This window comes from Anolis sagrei, chromosome 3 (assembly GCF_037176765.1).
Source record: "Anolis sagrei isolate rAnoSag1 chromosome 3, rAnoSag1.mat, whole genome shotgun sequence".
NCBI lineage: Eukaryota > Metazoa > Chordata > Lepidosauria > Squamata > Dactyloidae > Anolis > Anolis sagrei.
Genome location: NC_090023.1, coordinates 109,791,164 through 109,811,977, shown reverse-complemented (window position 1 = coordinate 109,811,977; position 20,814 = coordinate 109,791,164). Strand labels below are relative to the sequence as shown.

The 20,814-nt window shown below is 40.5% G+C and overlaps 2 protein-coding genes across 4 annotated transcripts in view; both read left to right on the top strand.

The window, feature by feature from the left end:
* The window catches only part of ARHGEF7 (Rho guanine nucleotide exchange factor 7), a 117,786-nt gene extending 114,675 nt beyond the window's left edge, over window positions 1-3,111 (top strand). For 2 of the 3 annotated variants that reach the window (XM_060769609.2, XM_060769610.2), the window contains one exon: window positions 1,104-3,111. In XM_060769609.2, coding sequence (XP_060625592.1) covers window positions 1,104-1,226 — 123 coding nt within the window. In that variant the 3' untranslated portion in view covers window positions 1,227-3,111. The remainder of the gene's footprint in view (window positions 1-1,103) is intronic. The other variant, XM_060769611.2, reaches the window with a different exon arrangement.
* A 1,023-nt stretch (window positions 3,112-4,134) lies between these two features.
* Window positions 4,135-13,075, top strand: TEX29 (testis expressed 29). The gene is made up of 4 exons (XM_067466242.1): window positions 4,135-4,318; window positions 9,070-9,180; window positions 11,026-11,095; window positions 12,961-13,075. Exons 1-4 carry the CDS (start codon window positions 4,135-4,137, stop codon window positions 13,073-13,075), a joined length of 480 nt encoding a protein of 159 aa, XP_067322343.1.
* Window positions 13,076-20,814: the final 7,739 nt, after the last annotated feature.

Below are 20,814 nucleotides of genomic sequence, written 5' to 3'. Positions count from 1 at the left end.
CTCCTCTCCATGTTTGTAGCTTTTCTTGTCAACATTCACCACTAGAAAAGTGAACTCCGTGCTGTTCACATTTGTGAACGTACCCCGCTTCCTGATATGGCATCAGAAGGATTTTTTCTCAGTGTCAGCATACAGTTTTTATCTCCCCCACCCCCCCCTTTTCTGTAAACCAGGAGATTAAGCTGTCTGCCTTCTTCCCCAGAGCACAGCTCTATCTGGAACACTCACTCTGTGGTTTTGATCTCTTGAGTGCCCTTCCTATCTGGACAGAGATGGCACAGTTTCTTATATCAATGTCTGTCTGGTCTGTTAGATGTTGGCTAGGGGATGCAGAAGCATTTCCACCTTTATAAATTGTTATTGTGTAAATTTCTGGGACTACGTATATGTGAAGTTTTGTTGACCCAGCCTCTCATTTCTTGATTGATGTGCTTGTTTACCTGGTTTTAGGTAAGCTAGCAAGTCACAGAAACCATGAAACAGAAGAGTTTCTTAACTGTAACATCATTGATTGACCATCTGTTCATTCACATAACCCATCCTTCTATCTAGATCAGTGGTTCTCAACCTGTACGTCTACACGTGTTTTGACCTACAACTCCCAGAAATCCCAGCCAGTTTACCAGCTGTTAGGATTTTTGGGAATTGAAGGCCAAAACATCTGGGGATCCACAGGTTGAGAGCCACTGATCTAGATAATGGTGCACAGCTCTCCATTTCTTAATAGACTGTTTTAATCATATGCTGTTCAGAGTTATTTATTTAAATAATGTGCATTTCTTCAGTTTACCTTTAAAAAATCCTCTACACATTGTTCTGTACAATAAAATTGGAAGATATTTTAGGCACACTGGTATATTGTTAGTCACCCTTTAATAACATAACAACATGCCTAAAAACATCATTGAATCTTACCAATCAGCTACTTGTTATTATCCTTTAATCATTTTGCCATTTGTTCATTCTACCTGAGAGAGTAAAACTGCGCACCTGAATAAGTCTTCTCAGCCAATTTCCCTTGATATAAAAACAGTCATCTTTATGGCTAAAACATTTCAGCTGTTCAGAACATTTTGCCATATGTTTGTCTTTTGTTTTACCAGGATAACAAAAAGATGAAGAAATCACTGGAAGAAGAACAAAGGGCTCGCAAGGAGCTTGAAAAACTTGTCCGAAAAGTTCTGAAAAGTATGAATGATCCTTCTTGGGATGAAACCAATTTATAACAGATTATCATTTCTTTCTTTCTGTTGAAAGACCAGTTGTCAATCAAGCTGGGAAAGCTTCTGACATTTCGTCAGTGTTTCATTGAGAGCACTACAAGACAGGACTTTGAACTGGATTTATTTTTTTTCTTTCCTACAATGTATAATAATATTCAGTACATTCACTGACACTGTCTGTACTTAAGTGTAGATAGCATGGACCCTAAACTTGACTCGACTAAACTTGTTTGCATTTAAATTACCTCATCTTGCAGCAAGTGCAACAGCTGGCTATGAAGTCCCTGGTGTTCTGCCCTCTCCTCTTTGTAAATACCTGTAATTTTGAATGCAAATGTGATTCATGTATCAGGACTGATATAGTGTTATACTATCTTCCTGTGGATGCAGCTAAGCGGCAGAAGTGATGACTGACGCTCTGTTAAAATGTATTGAAAATTCTGCGCTGTTCCAAGGTTGTTTTGACCTGTTCTACTTGTATTAGACATTAGTTTGATTTTTTTTATGTCCCAGCATGTTTTCAAGTATTCATTGGACTGTTTTAATAATTTAATCCAATTTATTTATGTCTCTTTAAACCTTCCAACACAGTTTTAACATGTATTCTAAAACATCAAACTGACAATGCAGTAAAATATCAATTGACATTTTGTCTTGGCTTTTTCATATTAAATTGACTATCTTGGGAACCAAGACAAAAAGTTACATTTCATGGGGAATGCCTGAATTCAGAATAGGTGGGTGAGGGTGGACATGCTAGCTCTTGTTTTTTTAAATGTTAATTACTAGTTGATTCATGTACTACATTTTAAAATGGTTGAGCCTGTACTTTAACCTACTGCTGGCTAGTATATTAATGGAACTCAGACACTGTGGTTAAAATACAAGTCCTAATTAGGGTATTTGGGTTTTGCAGGGCAGCAAGAGTATGTGTGAATTAAATGTATTATTTATTATTATCATGATCAAAGCAGAGGTCAGGTTAATGTGCATGTAGAGCCTTTGGAAAATTCAGACCTCAGGCTTGACATTTCATCTTGTTATTTCCATGCCCTGTCTCCCCATGGATAAGATCAAGTGAAATAGTAATCCATTTACTTTCATTCTTTTTATACAGTAAGTAAAGGAAAGAGAAATAGTGTTTATATGAGGAACAAACACTTCATTTTCCTTTTCCAATAAGAATAAGCTTCAGTTACCTTGGAAAACATCATCGAGATCATGTAACTGAAGTGTGGCACTGTCCTGTTTATTGATCACTGAAAATGCACAGTTTGGATAGTGTGCATGATCATGTCAAATATATTTTTAGTACTCTGATCTGAAGGTTGCTTGTGGTTTTTGAAGGCAAAATAGTTAAGCCTTTGAAGCTGGCAAATCAATTCAAATCCTAGTGATGAATCCTACTGCAGAATTTTGGGCTGGTTCCTAACAGCAGGAGTTTTAGGTTATAAGAAGCAGAGCTTTGGTCTAAAAGCAAGCAGCACACTCTCTTTGAGCTTTACTGTATAGTAAAACTCACTTGGTGCCCTAATGCCGATATGTGTGTTACTTGTTCTCATCTGTGATCTGAAGCAGAAAAAAACTCAACCCGATGGCACCTAAACACAAGATTGTATTTGTTTCATTTGAATAGAGGGGGACAATCCCATCTCAGGATTTAGAAGGGAAGCCCCGTTTTTGCTCTAAAATGAAGTCTCGCCCCCCAAAAGATAACACATTTCAGCTGCTTATATATGTGGTATAACTGATTCTTGTATTAAGAAGATAAAGCATTCCCCTTTCCCATGTCTGAAGCAATAAGGCTCAGCTATTTATTGTTTCTTGCTGGCAGCAACCAGAAATGGGCAGCTATATTTCCATTGAAAATAAATGGTTATTGTCACAATAGAGTGCTGGCGTGACCTTATTTCTGGGATGTTTTGCATGACTATTTCAGGTTATGTTTCACAAAGGTAAGTACCTACTTAAAATTTCACATTCCACAAAGTAAGGTATACTGGGCCATAAAGGAGAAAAGAAAATCCATAATCTATAGGTTGACAATATCTTTATTCAAGCCAACAGCACACTCTCTTTGTTAGGTTAGGTTAGGTTAGGTTAGGTTATTAGGTTATTAGGTTAGTTCACATTTCTCAAGCTATAGTCCCATGAGTATCCCTGCTTTGCCATGGTATTGTTGTGTCATCATAATCATAGGCTATCACTTGTGGCCGATTATGATTGTCTTTCAAGGGTAGAGTCTTGGTGATGGATCCATAAGTGACTATAGAGACCTATTCTGGATCCACATGGTCTTTCTCAGTGAGGGTCCTGAAATCTTTTCCTTGACAGTGGCTATATCCAATGCATGAAAATGGTGATTAAGTGAAAAGTACGATTCCACTTTCCACAAGCAACAGAAGAGACTAATCCAGAAGTACTCAAGGGGTCTATCCTCCCAGTGCCACTTCTAGGGGATGTAGGAGATATATGCCTAAATCTACACAGAGGAGCTAGCTCATTCTTTCCAGAGGATGTGTCATGATCACCAATTCCTTACACGCTACATGGATTGCTATTGCTTATGTGTGAGTGTGTCTGATCTCAGACCTCAGTTCCCTAGGTAACCACTCAAATGACAACAAAGCTCTTAGTGATGTCACATATCACAATGTCCTTCAGTTGCTCACTCCTGGTGTTGAGGAAAGAAATAGACAGACTGGGCAATTGGGAAGATTTTGAAGAATAAAGTTAACTTAGTAATTATAGTAGGCCAACCAGCTGCTCAACATTATGGAAACATTGCTTTACCCATTTGCTGAGAGCTGAAGACACAACAATTGTTGACTATCATAAAAATTGTTGGTGCTTTTTTTTCTTTACAGTTCTATTAAAGGCTTTTAAGGGATCAGCCCCAATAATTCAATTAATGAAGGACTTGGAAGAACATGGCCAGAACCTAGGATTTCTTTTCCTAATGTATTGCTTAACACTGTGGTCTCCTGGTGCTTGTGTACACTTGTCTGATAATATGGCCAAACCCATACAGTCTCCACCCTTGGCTCATCAGCTGAAAAAACGAAGTGCTAACTTTCTCCAGTATGGGTTTGCAGGTAAGGATAGATCAGTATCACACTATAATAATATCCAAAGTCTATACAACAGTGATACTTTTATTAGGCCCATCAAAAAAGCACAAAATGCAAGCTTTTGATGTTGCACTGCCTTGCTGCATGAAGCAAATATGTTAGAAATCATACAGAAGGAAAAATGACAGTGATGCTTGGATGCATTAAGTCAAAGCTAGAGTTAAATTGTACTTAGACTTTTTCGTGTGCTGTTGTTTGCAGTGATATTTACATATGTTAGAGACTAGACTACCTACTTCCTGACTTTCTTCAAACCTGGACATTATGCTGGTTTAACTACAGTATAGGTATTATACACATAATCTGGATTCTGTTCGCAATTCTGTGATCATTTTGAATGTTAATTTTCTATGAAGCCGGGGATTCTCAGTCTATTCATGGTTTTAGAATGGTGCCTCTCTTTTGTAAGACCATTTCCAACTTGAACAGATATTTCTGGAGACCACCTCAATTCTGGGAACTAAATTATTTCCTATTTGCATCCTAATTAAACCAGTTATCCACTTGGAAAGCTGGTATGATGTGTTACCGGATGTTGTGTGCCATGTTTTTTACAGTTAGTTGTGACCTATATCCAGCCTTCATACTTTTATATATGCCTGGTTTTGTCATTTTTAAAATAAATAAAGCAATAAACATGATAGTTGTAAAAGCAAAGGAAAAGGTTTTCCCCTGACATAAAGTCCAGTTGTGTCCAACTCTGGGAGTTGGTGCTCATCTCCATTTCTAAGTCGAAGAGCCAGCATTGTCTGTTGACACCTCCAAGGTCATGTGGCTGGCATGATTGCATGGAGCACCGTTACCTTCCCGCCAGAGTGGTACCTATTGATCTACTCACATTTGCATGTTTTCGAACTGCTAGGTTGGCAGAAGCCGAGGGCTAACAGTGGGAGCTCACGCTGCTCCCCAGAGTTGAACCTGCAACCTTTCAGTCAACAAGTTCAGCAGCTCAGCGGTTTAACCCACTGCGCCACCGGGGCTCCCCGGTGAGAGTTGTGTTGACTTGTTTGATCAAGGCTATTGAAAAAGGGATATTCACAGAAACATTGTGATGCTTGGATGCGTTAAAACTAGTTTGAAGAATATATTTGGAAAGATGCCAGGTATAACACACAAACTAATAAGTGAACTAATAAGGAGTTGTGCATATAGGGAAGGATGAAGGCTTAATCCAAATGGATACCAAAATGAACAACTGCATGTCATCTAGGGGCTTCATTCTCTACCCCCCCCCCCCAATACCCCTGGTCACTTTAAAAGGTGAATCATTGCTCTGAGAATCTTCCAGGAGAGATAGAGTTTTTTTCTCCTTCTCTCTCTCTCTCTCTCTCTCTCTCTCTCTCTCGCCAAAACTCTAAGAGGCTTCCAGGAGAGAGAGTTTGTTTTCTCCTTGTCCCTCTCTCTTTCCAAAGGGACAGTCCAAGATTTTTGTGCAGGCATTCAACGGTATGCACAAAGGTTTCTCCTCCTCTGTGCACTTCTGTTGTTATTATGTGCCTGCAAGTCATATCTGATGTATGGTGACTGTAATTCGACCCTATCACAGGGTTTTCTGGATCTGAGAGGATGTGACTCACTCGAGGTCACCCAATGGGCTTTCATGGCCAAATGGAATTGCACCCTCATCTCCAAAATCTTAGTCCAATGCTCAAACCACTATATCACAGTTGTTTCAAATACCCTAAACCTGAAGCTGGCAGTCATTCTTAGAAATCTTATGTTTAGCAATGTGTATAAATCACTTATAAAGTAGATGAATCCTCCTGCAACATTCCCTTTGATAATTGTTAATTTAATTTAAATGTTTATGTTCCAAAGCTATATTACTGAAAACATTATTTCAAAAATTGAAATTAATATTTAAAGGAGAGATATTTAAATTTAAATGTAAAGAAATTACTCCTCAGAAGAGAAATTCACTCCTAAAAGAGCTATTATCCCAGGGGGAAAGGGTCTCCACTGAAGTTTTCTCACCAATCTTTGGTTCCACAACAAGCCACGTTTTTCAAAATCCAATTATCACTGGGATAGAAAGAGTGGTGAAATCTTTTTTAAAAAAATTTTAATGCAATTTTTTTTACAAAAGAGTCAGCATTCAACACTCATTAAACACATGTACAATCAGATTTGGTTGTAAAATTAATTATACCTTAACATTACATAACCCTCTATCCCCCACCCATGAACCCCACCCCCTGACCTCCAAAACCCCTCAAAACAGGATCGCATTCCTAAACAACAACTACCCAAATATCTTCTTTCACTGAATCCCCTTTATGGCCATCTTCAAGTTTACCTTTGTCTTCTTTTCCAAATACCCAAGTGCCAGCCTCCATTTATTTGCAAATTCTTCATTATTTCCTCCTCTGCTACTATTTGTCAGCTTGGCCATTTGGATATAGGAGTGGTGAAATCTTCTGAACAGGGGCACAAACATCAAAACAAGCACCCTTCATTATGCCATTCAGGGCTAAAGGAAATTGGCTGGAGTTACACTATTAAAATGTACCTGTTCTGACTTACATACAAATTCAACTGAGGAACAAACCTACAGAACCTATCTTGTTTGTAATTTGGGGGCTGCCTGTACTGTATTTCTGGCATAAGTACAATGTGAAAAAAATTCTGGAACGCTCCCTCTAGTGGCAACGAGATGTAATGCCTATTACAAACAGCACATTGTGAAAAGTGGAGTTGTCTTTTCCTGTCTTGTTGACAAATGAAACCAATCGGCCTGATATTAAAACATAAGTAAAAGTACCTAAAATCTATTTTAAATTTCCATTCAAAAATGTATAGACTCAAAACTTGTTTAAAATAACTAAGAGATGGGAGATAAAAATCAACGAGGCAGCAGCTCATTGAAAGCCCATGGAATTCAATTCCTAGAACAGAATAGAAAGGTTTTCACTTGGTAGTGGGATAAGTTCAAGGAGGAATCAATACTAGACTCTATAAGGAGGAAATTCAAAAGTCTAATAATAATAATAATAATAATAATCATCATCATCATCTTTATTTATACCCCGCCACCATCTCCCGGATGGGGACTCGGAGCGGCTTACATGAGGCCAAGCCCAAACAACAATTACAATAAAGAAAAACCAAAAACACAAACTGAAAATGCAAACCATAAACAGTAACATAAAACAAATGAATACATAACAATATACAAATTATAATATGCACAGGCACAGTAACAATGGGCGGGCTACGTGTAGTGATTAAAAGACAAAGTAATTAAAACTAATTAAAAACTCAGGTGAGATAAAAGAGAGAAGCAGGTAATTTATGGAGGTGGGCTCATTTTAGCAGCTCCCCAAAAGACCTTCTCCCTTATTCCTACCTGATATGCCTAGGAGATTGGTAGGACTGAAAGAAGAACCTGTCCTTAAGATCTTAGAGTTTGGACAAATTCACAAAGATAGCATAAAATTGGAAGAGAGCACAAGGGCCATCCAGTCCAGTACTATCATTAAGACAACTTTTATTCAAGCCGTATATGTACAAAGATCCCTGTTGCATCAGATCAAAGATCAGTTCAACATTGTGGTCACACAGTGGCAAACCAGGTGTCTGGGAAATCAAGCCAGTTATGAGGACCATAATGCCTTCCTAGTGCTGTTTGCAAGTAGATGATTCCGAGAAACATACTCCTCTGATACTAGAAGTTATATATACTATTGTGAGTAGCTGTCATTTTATTTTCTGCATGGTATGGCACCAGGTAATCAACGAAGGCATAGTAATTTTGTTGGTTTGAACTTTAGGTTGAAGAAAATCTCCAGAGAGCCAAAAAGTGACCCTAATAGAGGTCTTTGCTAAGCATACATGACAAGGACATTGTCTCCTTTCATTGTTAATATTCATGGGAATGTTTCATGAGCATGCAAAAGGAAATTGTTTCAGCCTTTCCCATCATTTTTGAGCACAGCATGGATGCCGAAATAAAACATATGTGTGTCTGTTTCAAACACTTAGGTGTTGCTGGTGAGACATAAAGAAATATGACTGAACAATGTGGATGTGATAAAGCACTTGGAGTGGGGCTACTGTTGAAAACAGAAGGTCTGTGTTGAGCACCATATATCAATCCTCCCTTTGAGCAAGATTAAATGCACAAGGAGAAATTCAGCAGCTGGAATAAAGGGAATCTCTAACTTGTGAAGTGGGGCCAAGTCTGTTGGAACTAATCTCCCTGAGCTTTACACTGCCACTCAGAGCGCCTCTTTCCTGGCACACAAGTGCTACAATTCCACTTTAATTCTAATGGCCATATCCTATGGAACCCTGGGATTTGTTGTTTGAGGAGGGACAGTTAGCCACTTACAGCCAGATTACTTTAGTCTAGAGTCTCACCAAATTGCAAATCCCAGGATTCCATAGGACGAAGGCATGGCATTTTAAAGTGGAATCATAATGCAATAAATGTGCAATGTGAAAGAGCCCCACCCCCCGGTTTCTCTTTTCTGTTGCCTATTAGACACTGAAGAACTGGAAAGCTTTCAAATTATTTAAAAATGATTCATCAGTATTTAATCAAGGTTATTAAATTCAGTTCATAATGTACAGTGTTAATAATACAACAAAGTTTTATATTAATTTGATGGGATTTTTTTTTTAAAAAACGAATGCTTTCAATTGATGTGGGATTTTCCCCTTTTTTGGAAATAATATTAAATTATTTCTCTCTCTCTCTCTTTCTCTCTTTGAAGTATGTGAAATTCCTTTTTATAAAGTATGCCGTCCAAATGTGACAAGAATCAAGTGTTCAGAGTTAGGATGTTGTTATCACAAAGAAATATGCTACAAGAAAGCTATGCCTCGTAAGTAATGATTTATTCTCCATTGCTAATATTTTTTAAAAGGAGAGGACTGTGTGTTCCCTGCCCCACAAAATATAGAATTGACTGAAAGCTTCCAATCTTCTTTGCCATTTGGAATCCAGCAACGTTTTGGGCACAACATAATTACCCAGATGTGTTTATAGTGGATGTTGCTCTCTTGTTACATTCGTTGGTTCAAGTGGAAAAAGTGAAGAAAAAACAAACTTGTAAAGATGCTTCTACAAAACAGTTTTCCTGGTACAATTGCATCTTGACTTTACAGCAGTGGTTTCCAACCTGTGGTCCGTGGACCACTGGTAGTCCACAAGCCTCATCATTACTACACTGTTGCCTTGAAACCACACGGCAGTGAGAGTGGCTGGTCTTGCGAAACTCTCTTATAGTGCAAAAGTAACAGGGATATTGGGTGAGGAGAGGCTGACTATCCATGAAAGATTACGACTACCACATCAGCTCTAGATTATTAAATATGGTTTTCTGTGGGTGAGCAGATGGCAACTACTGGAGGGCATATGTTCTGTATCAGAAACTAGAGCTGATGTGGTCTATCCTATGCAATTTTCTGAATTAGCACCCCAAATAACCAAAAGGAATCCAAATTTGAACAAAAAACCGATTCGTAACCCTTTTGGTACTAATGTTGGAGAGTGTTTCCTGCTCAAAGTGGTCCCTGTCATTGCTTTACAGTGATGTCTCATATAGGCAAAGGGGACATAGATCTTCTTCTGTCACAGAAGAACCAGGTAAAAGCTGGAAGACTAAGGAAGAAAAGGGCACCTATGCTGGAGTGTAGCTATGTGAACGGCAAAATAAGGGTATTCCTCCTCCAAATATTCCACAGAACTCCCATGAAAATTTCCTCAAGGTGTCTAGCACTGCAGAGAATGGGACACTGAAAATAATTCATACTGATAATTCTTCTATTTCACAGCTTCCTATTTCCTTGGGTACTTTTCCTGGCTCTTTTCTTTAGATGGCTAATCCGTATTTCTAAATAGTTGACTGAAGTTTTAAAGTTACTGCAATGCTAGAAAGTTGGGAACTGAAGAAAGCTTTTATTGGGCAGCAGATAGCTTATGGTGAGTCAAATGTCCCCAGTTTATCCCTCTGTATCTATACCTCTGCTACTATATGCTGACTCAGATCTACAGAGAATAAATCAAGGAGAAGCTAAAATATATGTTAGAAGTAAAAGTCTTTTCTGGTTTTCACTAGAGCATTTTTGGACTATAACTCACCAAATTCACCACCCAGAAAGCTCCATAACTAGGGAATTCTGGTAAATCCTATCTCTGCTTCCTGCTATATCAGACTAGTGGCAGGAGAAAGATGCAGACACATCCTACATGTTGATGGAAGTGAATGAAAATAATCCCATCCCATTGTTTGAAGTCGGCAGTCCAGGTGTGACACCATTTAAAATTTACCTGTTGGGCTCACAAGGAAATGTTGTGAGATATCGTTTATTATCTAACATCTTGGGCTGAGAGGAGAAGGGTAATACAAAGGAGTTTCCTATCTTTTCTCAACCATCTTGGAAAATGCTTCCTTTGGGAAAAATAGTGCTAAGAGGTGAAGTGAGGAGTTTCCTGCCTACCAGAGACTTCAAACACAGCCTTACTGGGAAATTGTACTGGGTGTCATCCAAAAAAGTAACTTTCCCAAGATTGGATAACATTTATGGCATTGCTGCTTCAGAGACAAATGCTTGGCAATGAATGGTGAAGTTCCCTCTTTGATTATTATATCAGAGTTACCTTTTATAAATGAACTCTGAGAAAGATTTGAAGAATTTTACATTATTGTGTTTATTTGTTTTTTTAGAATACATGAAAGCATTTATGGGCTTAATACTCATCGTCTTTGCCATGTTCAGTTTATATATGCTGCAAAGGTAAGGTGCTATTTTGAATGAGTTTAATCAGTGGCTGATTGGTCTTCCATGAAGTCTTACAACAGGATTTATTCCAGGATTAGGTCTTGGAAACATTTTGCAAATGACAGGATTTAGAAAAGAAGAAAAGACTTCTTTACCTTGTGAGTCATGTTGATTCACTGAAAATGAAAGAGTTAAGTTTTACATAAATGGATGAAGGAATAATGATTTTGGGATATACCACACAAGTGTGTGCATGTGTGCATGCGTGCATGCGTGCATATGTGAGCAAGAGAAGGTGTGAGAGATCATCGTGTGTTTGTGAATATATATAGATCCGATTGGATTCAGATTTATTTATTTATTATTTAATTAATTTAATATATTACCTTTAGGCCATCTTTTGAAGAGGTACATTTCTAAAGAAAATCACTGGGGGCCCTTCCACACAGCCCTATATCCCAGAATATCAAGGCAGAAAATCCCACAATATTTGCTTTGAACTAGGTTATCTGAGCCCACACTCAGATAATGTGGGATTTTCTGCCTTCATATTCTGGGATATAGGGCTGTGTGGAAGGGCCCTGGAAAAATTGATTGTGTTCTGGACCAAGTGTTATTCAGCCTCTTTATAAATGGTTTGAATGACAGAATAGAGAGCACACACATCAAATTTGAAGAGGGCACCAAATTAGGAAGAGTAGCCAATATCCTAGGGCCCAGTGGGTTAAACCGCTGAGCTGCTGAACTTGCGGACCAAAAAGTTGGCAGTTTGAATCTGGGGAGCGGGGTGAGCTCCCATTGTTAACCCCATCTTCTGCCAACTTAGCAGTTTGAAAACATGCAAATGTGAGTAGATCAATAGGTACTGCTTCTGCAGGAAGGCAACTAGACTTAATGTCAGGGGAAACCTTTACCTTTACCTTTTAGCCAATATCCTACAGAACTGGATCAGAATTCAAAAATAACCTTAACAAATGAGAGAAACTAATTAAATGAATTTCAGCAAGGGAGAAATATGTGTTACTATACTTAGCAAGACAAAAAAACGAAATGCTCAGACAAAGAAATCTAGGAGTCGGGACATGAGTCAACAGTGTGAGGTGGCAGCCAAAAAAGCCAATATGATTCTAGGCTGCATCAATAGGAATATAATGTCTAGACTGAGAGAAGTAATAGTACCACTCTGTTCTGCTTTAGTCAGCCCTCCCCTGGAATATTGTGTCCAGTTCTGGGTATTGCAGTCAGCAAGGATATTGACAAGTAAAAACATGTCCAAGGCAATTCACCAAGTGCCTTGAAATGTGGTGGAATCTCCTTCTTTGGGAGTTTTCAAACAGGCTGGATAGCTACCTGTTGGGAGGGTTTTGATTGTGTATTGTGGGTTAGACTGGAACGCCCTTGTGGTTTCTTCTAACAGTATGACTCAATGTCTCTTGCTATGTCAAGCCTATAGCAGAATCTTTTTGCCACAATTTCTGTCTGAGGTGTGAACTGGTGTAGTTGCCACTAGAGGCACTCATCCAGTGTCCACTTTATTAAGCCAGTGCATTGTAGGGTATGATCAGTGATTGAGAGCCAGCTGTGTTTCTAGGAGGTTGCTCACCATTGTCAGGGCCCTTCCACACAGCCATATAACCCAGAATATCAAAGCAGAAAATCCCACAATATCTGCTTTGAACCAGGTTATCTGAGTCCACACTGCCATATATTCCAGTTCAAAGCAGAAAATGTGGGATTTTATTTAGGTGTGTGGAAGGGGCCTCAGTCTCCCCAGTGTGGAACTATTTCTAAAGTGATCTGGAATGTCCTCTTCCATACTACAGTGTTGTGCAATTTAAAACAAAACCTCACACATGCTAAATAATTAAATTTCAATGTAGTTGTATTTTAGAAAGAAAACCAACGAGATCAGCAATAAAAAAGACAATACAGCCGCTAGAAATAGAAGAGTCATCATCTGGACCAAGTGAAAGTTCAAGTGAAGACGAGTATTAACTTTATGCGAAAAACAAGCATCTCAAACACACTGGCATATTGAAACCATGAGTCAACATTTTGTCATTATATTATTTGGTAGCGATAATGCAATATTAAAATACACAAAACTAATGATGTACTTTTAATCCCAACCCAGATCCCTCACCAAACAACAAATGTTCTGAAGACCTTTTTGAGATACGATAAAAGTGTTATGCACAACACACATGGAGAATAAACACAATCCCCCACCTCCTCCCTTTCTAGTTCTGACAACTTCTGTCCATACAGAATGACGTTCAAAACTGGAAAGCCTCCACTATTCATAGGAAATCTCTCTATGATGTTTCAGCGCCCAAACACTCAGGGAGAAACTCCACAGATTGGTGGAGGCCCTTCATTTCAATATCTCACACTTTGAGTGTATAGGAGAATTGACATAAAGATCAAAGGAGAAGAATTATGATATCTCTGCTCCTCATATGTTTATAATAAACATTTCAATCAGATTTAATTGGGTGACTCTCTCTCTCTCTCTGTACATGCGAGCAAAGTGAGAAATGTGCCATTCTCATTCCAGAAGAGGAAAAGGTTATTTTCTTCTCACTTGTTAAAGAAAAATAGAATCACTTCACATATGTTCAATTTGTTTGTAGTGAGGAAATGTCTGCCAAACTGTTACATGGTTTAATTTCACTGTGGTCCGTAAACATATGCATTGTGAGAGGATGGCACAGCAAAGATTGGGCAGGAAAAATACATAATAATCTGTTTTGAAGAGGTATGGAGTAGCTAGACAAATGATACTACAGTGTTATGGAGAAACAGAGTAAGATTGCCTGCTTCTTGCTTAATTGGATTTCTCTTTCTCCTACTATTTCTGCCCCATTCCTTTGCCCTTTTGTATTCTACTAGATTGCAATTGACTGTGTTTACCTTTACAGTGTGGTATCAACTAGAATGCAAGGCTGTGTGCTTTCAAACCTCTGTTCAGCACTTAGAAAATTTGAGATATTTCTCATAATATATATAAAAGTGATAATTTGGATATATGTATGTGTATTTATACATGCTTTGACGGATCTGATCCAAACTTGGTACACATACTCTTCATTAGCCAACTTACAATACTGCTGGGGTTCGACTAAAAAATCCACCCCTTCTGGAAGAGTTAATTTACGTTACACAGATTCAGGTATACCGTATTTGCGGATTAGAAATTTCATGTATGAGATGAAGTTTATGACTTGGCCTTCTTCAAATATCATTCATAGCTGTATCAAGTAACCTCCCTGTCTTCTTCTACCTGTACTCCGGAACATTTTGCAAAGACTCTCCTTCTTTGCTCCCCAGCTTTCACTCATTTTATACATTGTATCCCCTTTCTCTCTTCTTACCGGTTTGACTTCTTGCTTAACAAACGCGTTTTTTTCTGCTTGTTGCAATCTGCTCTGATACTGCCATGAAAGAGAAAAGCAGAACAAAGGTGTTGTTTTTAAAATTAATATATGACTAAAAAGAAGTGGGTTGGAGCATTGAACTCAGGGCCTTCTCAGTAGTGGCTGTGGAACTCCCTTCCCAGGGACATTAGATTGGCCCCTTCCTCTTGACCTTTCATAGGGTTTTCTTAGGATGGGGGAATAGAGACAGGGCTTTCTCAGTGGTGGCCCCTTGGCTATGGAACGCCCTTCCTGGGGACATTAGTTCACCCCCTCCCTCTTAACATTTTGGAAAAGAGTCAAGAGTTGGTTGTTTGAGCAAGCGTTTGAAAATGCAAGGTAAAAGACATAGGAATTGGAATGACTGGACAACGAGATGGGACAATGTTTTTTATTAAGAGATGCAAATGATCAATGTTTTAATAGTCTTGTTATGGTTTTATATGGAGCCCCCGGTGGCGCACTGGACTAAACCCCTGTGCCAGTAGGACTGAAGACTGACGGGTCGCAGGTTCGAATCCAGGAAGAACGTGGTTGAGCTCCCTCTATCAACTCCAGCTCCTCATGCAGGGACATGAGAAAGCCTCGCACAAGGATGATAAAACATCAAAACATTCAGGCGTCCCCTGGGCAACGTCCTTGCAGACAGCCAGTTTTCTCACACCAGAAGTGACTTGCAGTTTCTCAAGTCACTCCTGACATGACAAAAATGGTTTTATATTATGTGTTAATGATTTTAAATGTTTTATGATATTTTGGCGCATCAAATCGTTGCCATTGTTAACCACCCTGAGTCACCTGAGGGCTGAGAAGGGTGGTATACAAATATAATAAACAAATAAATAAATACGAATTCCCTTCCCTCCAGGGATGTGTTAAAGGAAGCTTCTACACTGGGAACACTATTTGTGTGTGTGTGTATGTGTGTGTATCTTTGGGGGTGGGAGGTATTTCTGTCTTCTTCCATATAGTGGCTGCGAGACAGGCAGATTATTGGGCTTGTGATTTCCCTGCTCCATAGAGCATAATTTTGGCTACTGCCATGTGGCTGAATATTTCAAGACACCCTCACATCATTCCCTCTTTCGACTCAAAAGTATTTCCTGAGAATCATTGTTCTTCATGGTACGTTATTATAGTATGTATGGTGAAATCATATCTAGCAAAAGACCTGGCCTCTATTATGTGTAAGCACATTCTTTTCAAGCAAAATGCTTCCCAGTTCATCATAACTGTTCGCAAAGGCCCCCTTTTGTCTACCTTGTTGAAAAGCTTCTTTTATTCCCTGCTATCACAAGCACTGCCTCTTTCTCATTCAAAATTGCATTCAGAAGTGCTACTTTATCAACTCCACTTGCTATAGACAAATGTACCTCAATTTCTTCCCCATTCTTTTATAGAAGGAGCTAATCTCTATAGTAACTACATCACTAAAATAATATTTGGTACGTGACTGTGATGTCCTTAAAATGCCTTTTGGAATTGGCATTAACATTTTCTGGCTAAAACCTAAAATATTGATGGCACAGGATATTCATTGTACAGTTTTTTTGCCCACCATCTTGTTTTCATCCCTCTTCTCATTTACTTGACTCTACCGCAGTGTATCTTTCCTGTAATTACCAAAGTACTTCAAAATAGCAATCCTGTGAAAAAAATGGGAGTGTGGATATATGTCAGTGGTTTCTAAACTGTGTTTTTGGAACCCTTGGGTTCTGCAAAAATATAAAAAAAGAGTAAACAAAACATCCTTTGGGTGTCATGGTCTGATCACTATCTGATCAGTTTTAGACTTTCTGCGACCCTCAACCTTCGCAGGGGTGGAGGACAGATTAAGATGGTCCGCCCCAGGGGACTGATGGATCCGGATGGATTCCTGAGGAATCTTGGGGTTCTTCCTGCCATGGAGCCTGGCGATTCTGTTGACGCCCTGGTGGATCTCTACAATAGGGAGATGTCCAGGGCGATAGATACGATCGCTCCCGAACGCCCCATCTCGTTGCGTCGTGACAAGCCGTCTCCCTGGTTCACTGGGGAGCTGGCTGTGATGAAGCACACGAGAAGGGGGCTAGAGCACATTTGGAGGAAATCCTGGGACGTGTCTGACCAAGCACGGGCTAAAGCCTCTCTTAAGGCATACTCCGTGGCTATTCAGGTGGCCAGGGAATCTTTCATGACCACCCGTATAGCGTCTGCAGCAAATAGATCATTGCAGCTGTTTCGGGTTGTCGGGGAACTCCTTCATCCACCTGTGGTGGAGGAGACCTTCAACGACCCAACAACTCAGTGTTGCGAGTTCGCACACCATTTTGCAGGCAAAGTTGCTCAGATATGTCTCGAGCTCGACTCCAACTTCATCACAGTACCAGATGAGGTGATTGAGGCATCTGCTTGTCCAATTTTGTGGGATTCTTTTAGGCTTGTTCTTCCTGAGACCGTGGAAGAGGTCCTTGGAGCTGTGAGGGCGACCACTTCGCCTCTAGACCCTTGCCCATCTTGGCTAATTAAATCGGCCAAGGAGGGGTTGGTTGATTGGTTTGTGTTGATCATTAATGCATCGTTGGAGCAGGGGAATTTTCCATCTAATTTGAAGCAGGCTGTGGTTCGGCCACTCCTCAAAAAGGCTTCCCTTGACTCCACGGTGCTGAACAATTACAGACTGATCTCCAACCTCCCTTTTTTGGGTAAGGTGCTGGAGCGGGTGGTCGCCTCCCAGCTCCAGGGCTTTTTGGATGACATCAACTACCTAGATGAGTCACAGTCTGGTTTCAGGCCTGGTCACAGCACTGAGACAGCCTTGGTCGCCTTGGTGGATGACCTCCGTAGAGAGCTGGACAGGGGGAGTGTGACTCTGCTGGTTCTCTTGGACATCTCAGCGGCTTTCGATACCATTGATCATGGTATCCTTCTGGGTCGTCTCTCTAGGATGGGTTTCGGGGGCACGGTTCTGTCGTGGCTCCGATCCTTCGTGGAGGGTCCATCCCAGTTGGTGAAGCTGAGAAACACCTGCTCGGACCCCTGGCCCTTGACCTATGGGGTCCCGCAAGACTCTATTCTGTCTCCCATGCTTTTTAACATCTACATGAAACCACTGGGAGAGGTCATCCAGAGTTTTGGAGTTGGGTGCCATCTCTACGCAGATGAGAGAGGTCAACCCTCCTGTTCAAGGAGCTCCACTGGCTGCCGTTTATCTTCCGAGCCCAATTTAAGGTGCAGGTGCTTACCTACAAAGCCCTGAACGGTTTGGGACCAGCCTACCTGCGTGACCGCATCTCCGTCTACGAACCCACGCGTTCACTACGCTCATCTGGAGAGGCCCTGCTCGTGATCCCGCCGGCATCGCAAGCACGTTTGGTGGGGACACGAGACAGGGCCTTTTCCATGGTGGCCCCCCGTCTCTGGAACACTCTCCCCAAGGATCTTAGACAGGCCCCTACATTGGCAGTCTTCAGAAAGAACTTGAAGACCTGGCTGTTCCGATGTGCCTTTCCCGATTAGGAAATCTCCAATACCAAGTTCCAGATGCGCTTTATTAGAATTAAGACTGCCGCACACTGCACATTGCACTGCCCTATAATCCTTACATATCACCTGTCACATCAGCACTTTTTAATCCTGTACTCTTTACTCTGGCCCGGCCTAGTTTTTATCTTGTTTGATGTATTGTTATTGCTTGTGGTTCTTTGTTGTTTAATACTGCTTTATTTGTTTTTAATTTGCTTTAAGTGTATTGTTATGTTGTGTATTGAGGCCTTGGCCTTTGTAAGCCGCATCAAATCCTTCGGGAGATGCTAGCGGGGTACAAATAAAGTTTAATAATAATAATAATAAACGTTACTCTTTAGTAAACTTTACTAAAAAAAACTAGATATTATATAGGAAATTGGGAAACGTATTTCAATTGGTGTAAAATGATCTAGAATATCTATTATGATTAAATCAGGTATAAAGTTAAGGATCCAGAGAAAATAAACTTATTTTGAAGGGTTCCATAACTGAAAAAGTTTGGGAGCCGCTAACTTAAGGGACCATCCACACAGCAGAATAATAGCAGATTGGCAGCAGTTTAACTGTCATTACTCCATTCTATGGAACCTTGGGATTTGCAGTGTGCTGTGGCATTGGAACTTTTGGATAGAGAGGGGTAAATAATTACATATCCCAAAATTTCATAGCATTGAGCCATAGTAGTTCGTGTTGTCAAACTGCTATAATTCTGCAGTGTGAACACAGCTGTGGCCATGTTAGTCTGGAGCATTGTTTCCCAAACTTTTGTCTTCCAGCTTTTTTGAACTTCAACTCCCAGAAGCTCCAGCCAGCTTGGACAACAGTCAAAAATCCTGGGAGCTGAAGTCCAAAGGAAATGAAAGGCCAAAGTTTGGATGATCCCTGGCCAATATTTGGGTGTCACTCTTTCAGCCACCCAGGTGGACATTTTTGCATTTTGGAGCATTTTGTATTTCTGGATAAAGATACTCAGCTTGTATTAAATGAGCAAGGATTTACAAGGAACTTGTTTGCACACATTGTGCACTATGGCTAGGAACTATTTTTTTCCATTTTGTGATTCGCAATGGCTGGTGGAAGGATCTGGCCCATTCCAGTTAGTGAGGCTGTCCCAACTGGCACTATACTGTTTTTTCCTACTCCTTCCACTGCCAGAACTTTTGGGTAGGATGAGAGATAGATCTATATCTATAAATCTGCTAGGCGCGTCCAACGGAACAACAAAACTCTAAAATCCCCCAACGAAACTGAACCAAAATTGTCATGGCCATAACACCATCCACTAGGTACAAACAAACCGAAACAAAATACAAAAAAACATTAAAACACACTCACAATTAGACAAAACAACTGAGCATGCGCAATGGCGCCCAGCCGCCAGTTCCCCCGCGCGCACACATGACCTGCCGGCCAATGCTCCCTCCACGAAGCCCCGTCCCCATCCTCCCTCGCCACGCAAAGCCGGAGAGTCTAAGTTAGCTTTCCCGTCGGGAAGCAGCAGCGCTGCTGCCGAGTGCCGCAGCCTTCCCTTTGGCAGGAAAAAAAGCCCCAGCCAACGGGAGGAGAGAGCAGCAAAAGAGGCGAGTGCTGGGAAGGGAAGGGAAAGGCGGGGGGGGGGGAGAGGAGGGGGAGAGGCCACGCCCCCATCCTCCATGCTCCTTCACTCCTCCTCCCCCCGCCGCGCACACACACACACCTCCAAGAACCTCCTTCATCTTACCCCTCCCACGCGGCCTCCAAGCCCGCCCTGTCAAAACCATCCCTCCTCCCCCTCCTTCATCTTCTCCCACCGAAGCCCCGCATTTGAGAGACCATTCCATGTCTTTATTTGCCATCCTTGTCCTCTACTAATTTTTTCAGTGTTGCCCTCACCAGTCCAGTTGGTATGTCTGCTTTCTGAGGGGATACTGTTCTTGGTTGTTTATTTGGGTTTTCACTCTCCAGCGGTGCTTTGCCTTATCTTCTGAGGTCAACCAGTACCATTGTTGCTGTTACAGCACTTTTACCTATCATCACTCAATTCTATGGAATGACAGGACTTGTAGTTGTACAAATTCTTTAACCTCTACCAAATAGTTCTGGTACCTCATTAAACTACAAACCCCATGATCCCATAGGATTGAGTCAGGGCAGCTAAAGTGGTATCAATCTGAAACTATAGTGTACATGCACCCTACTGTTGAGCATACAAATATTTCTACCCAAAGAACAAAAAAAATCAGCAGCTCATTCTTGTGTGCTTTGTTCCTTTTGCAATAAAGGACAATTCAGTTTAAAGGGTAGCTAAAATGAGCAATAATGGAGAAGAAAGGTGGGGAGTGTTAATTTGTGTGGATAGGTGCACGCTAGTGATCGCAAGCCTCGCTCTCCCTCCCTTTGCCTGACATTCTGCTTTTGCGCCTCCTCCTTGTTGAGAAGCAAAGTGGAGCAAAAGACTGAGAGGATGTTCATTTAATTGGAAAGCTCACTGAGATCTAAGGCAGCTGAGGCAAAGGATGCCCCCTTTCTTTGCACAATGGCACTGGCTGAAGGGTGTATATAAGGTGGCCTTATTAAAGTGACAAGGCAATTTAATTCTTTTGTGCACAATGATTCTACTTCATTGATTTACAATGGGAAGGATATAATTTTGCTAGTGTTGGCAAAAAGCTCAAATGTCAGGCTTTTCAAATTGCCATACTTGCCTTGTTCGGGATGAATAATGAATAAGTCACCTTTTGTCTCCTGTTAAATATTCTTGAATAAATACAAAGAGGACAGGGGAAAGTAAATGATTGCCTGATTTTATGTTTAAAATAAAGATCAACATTG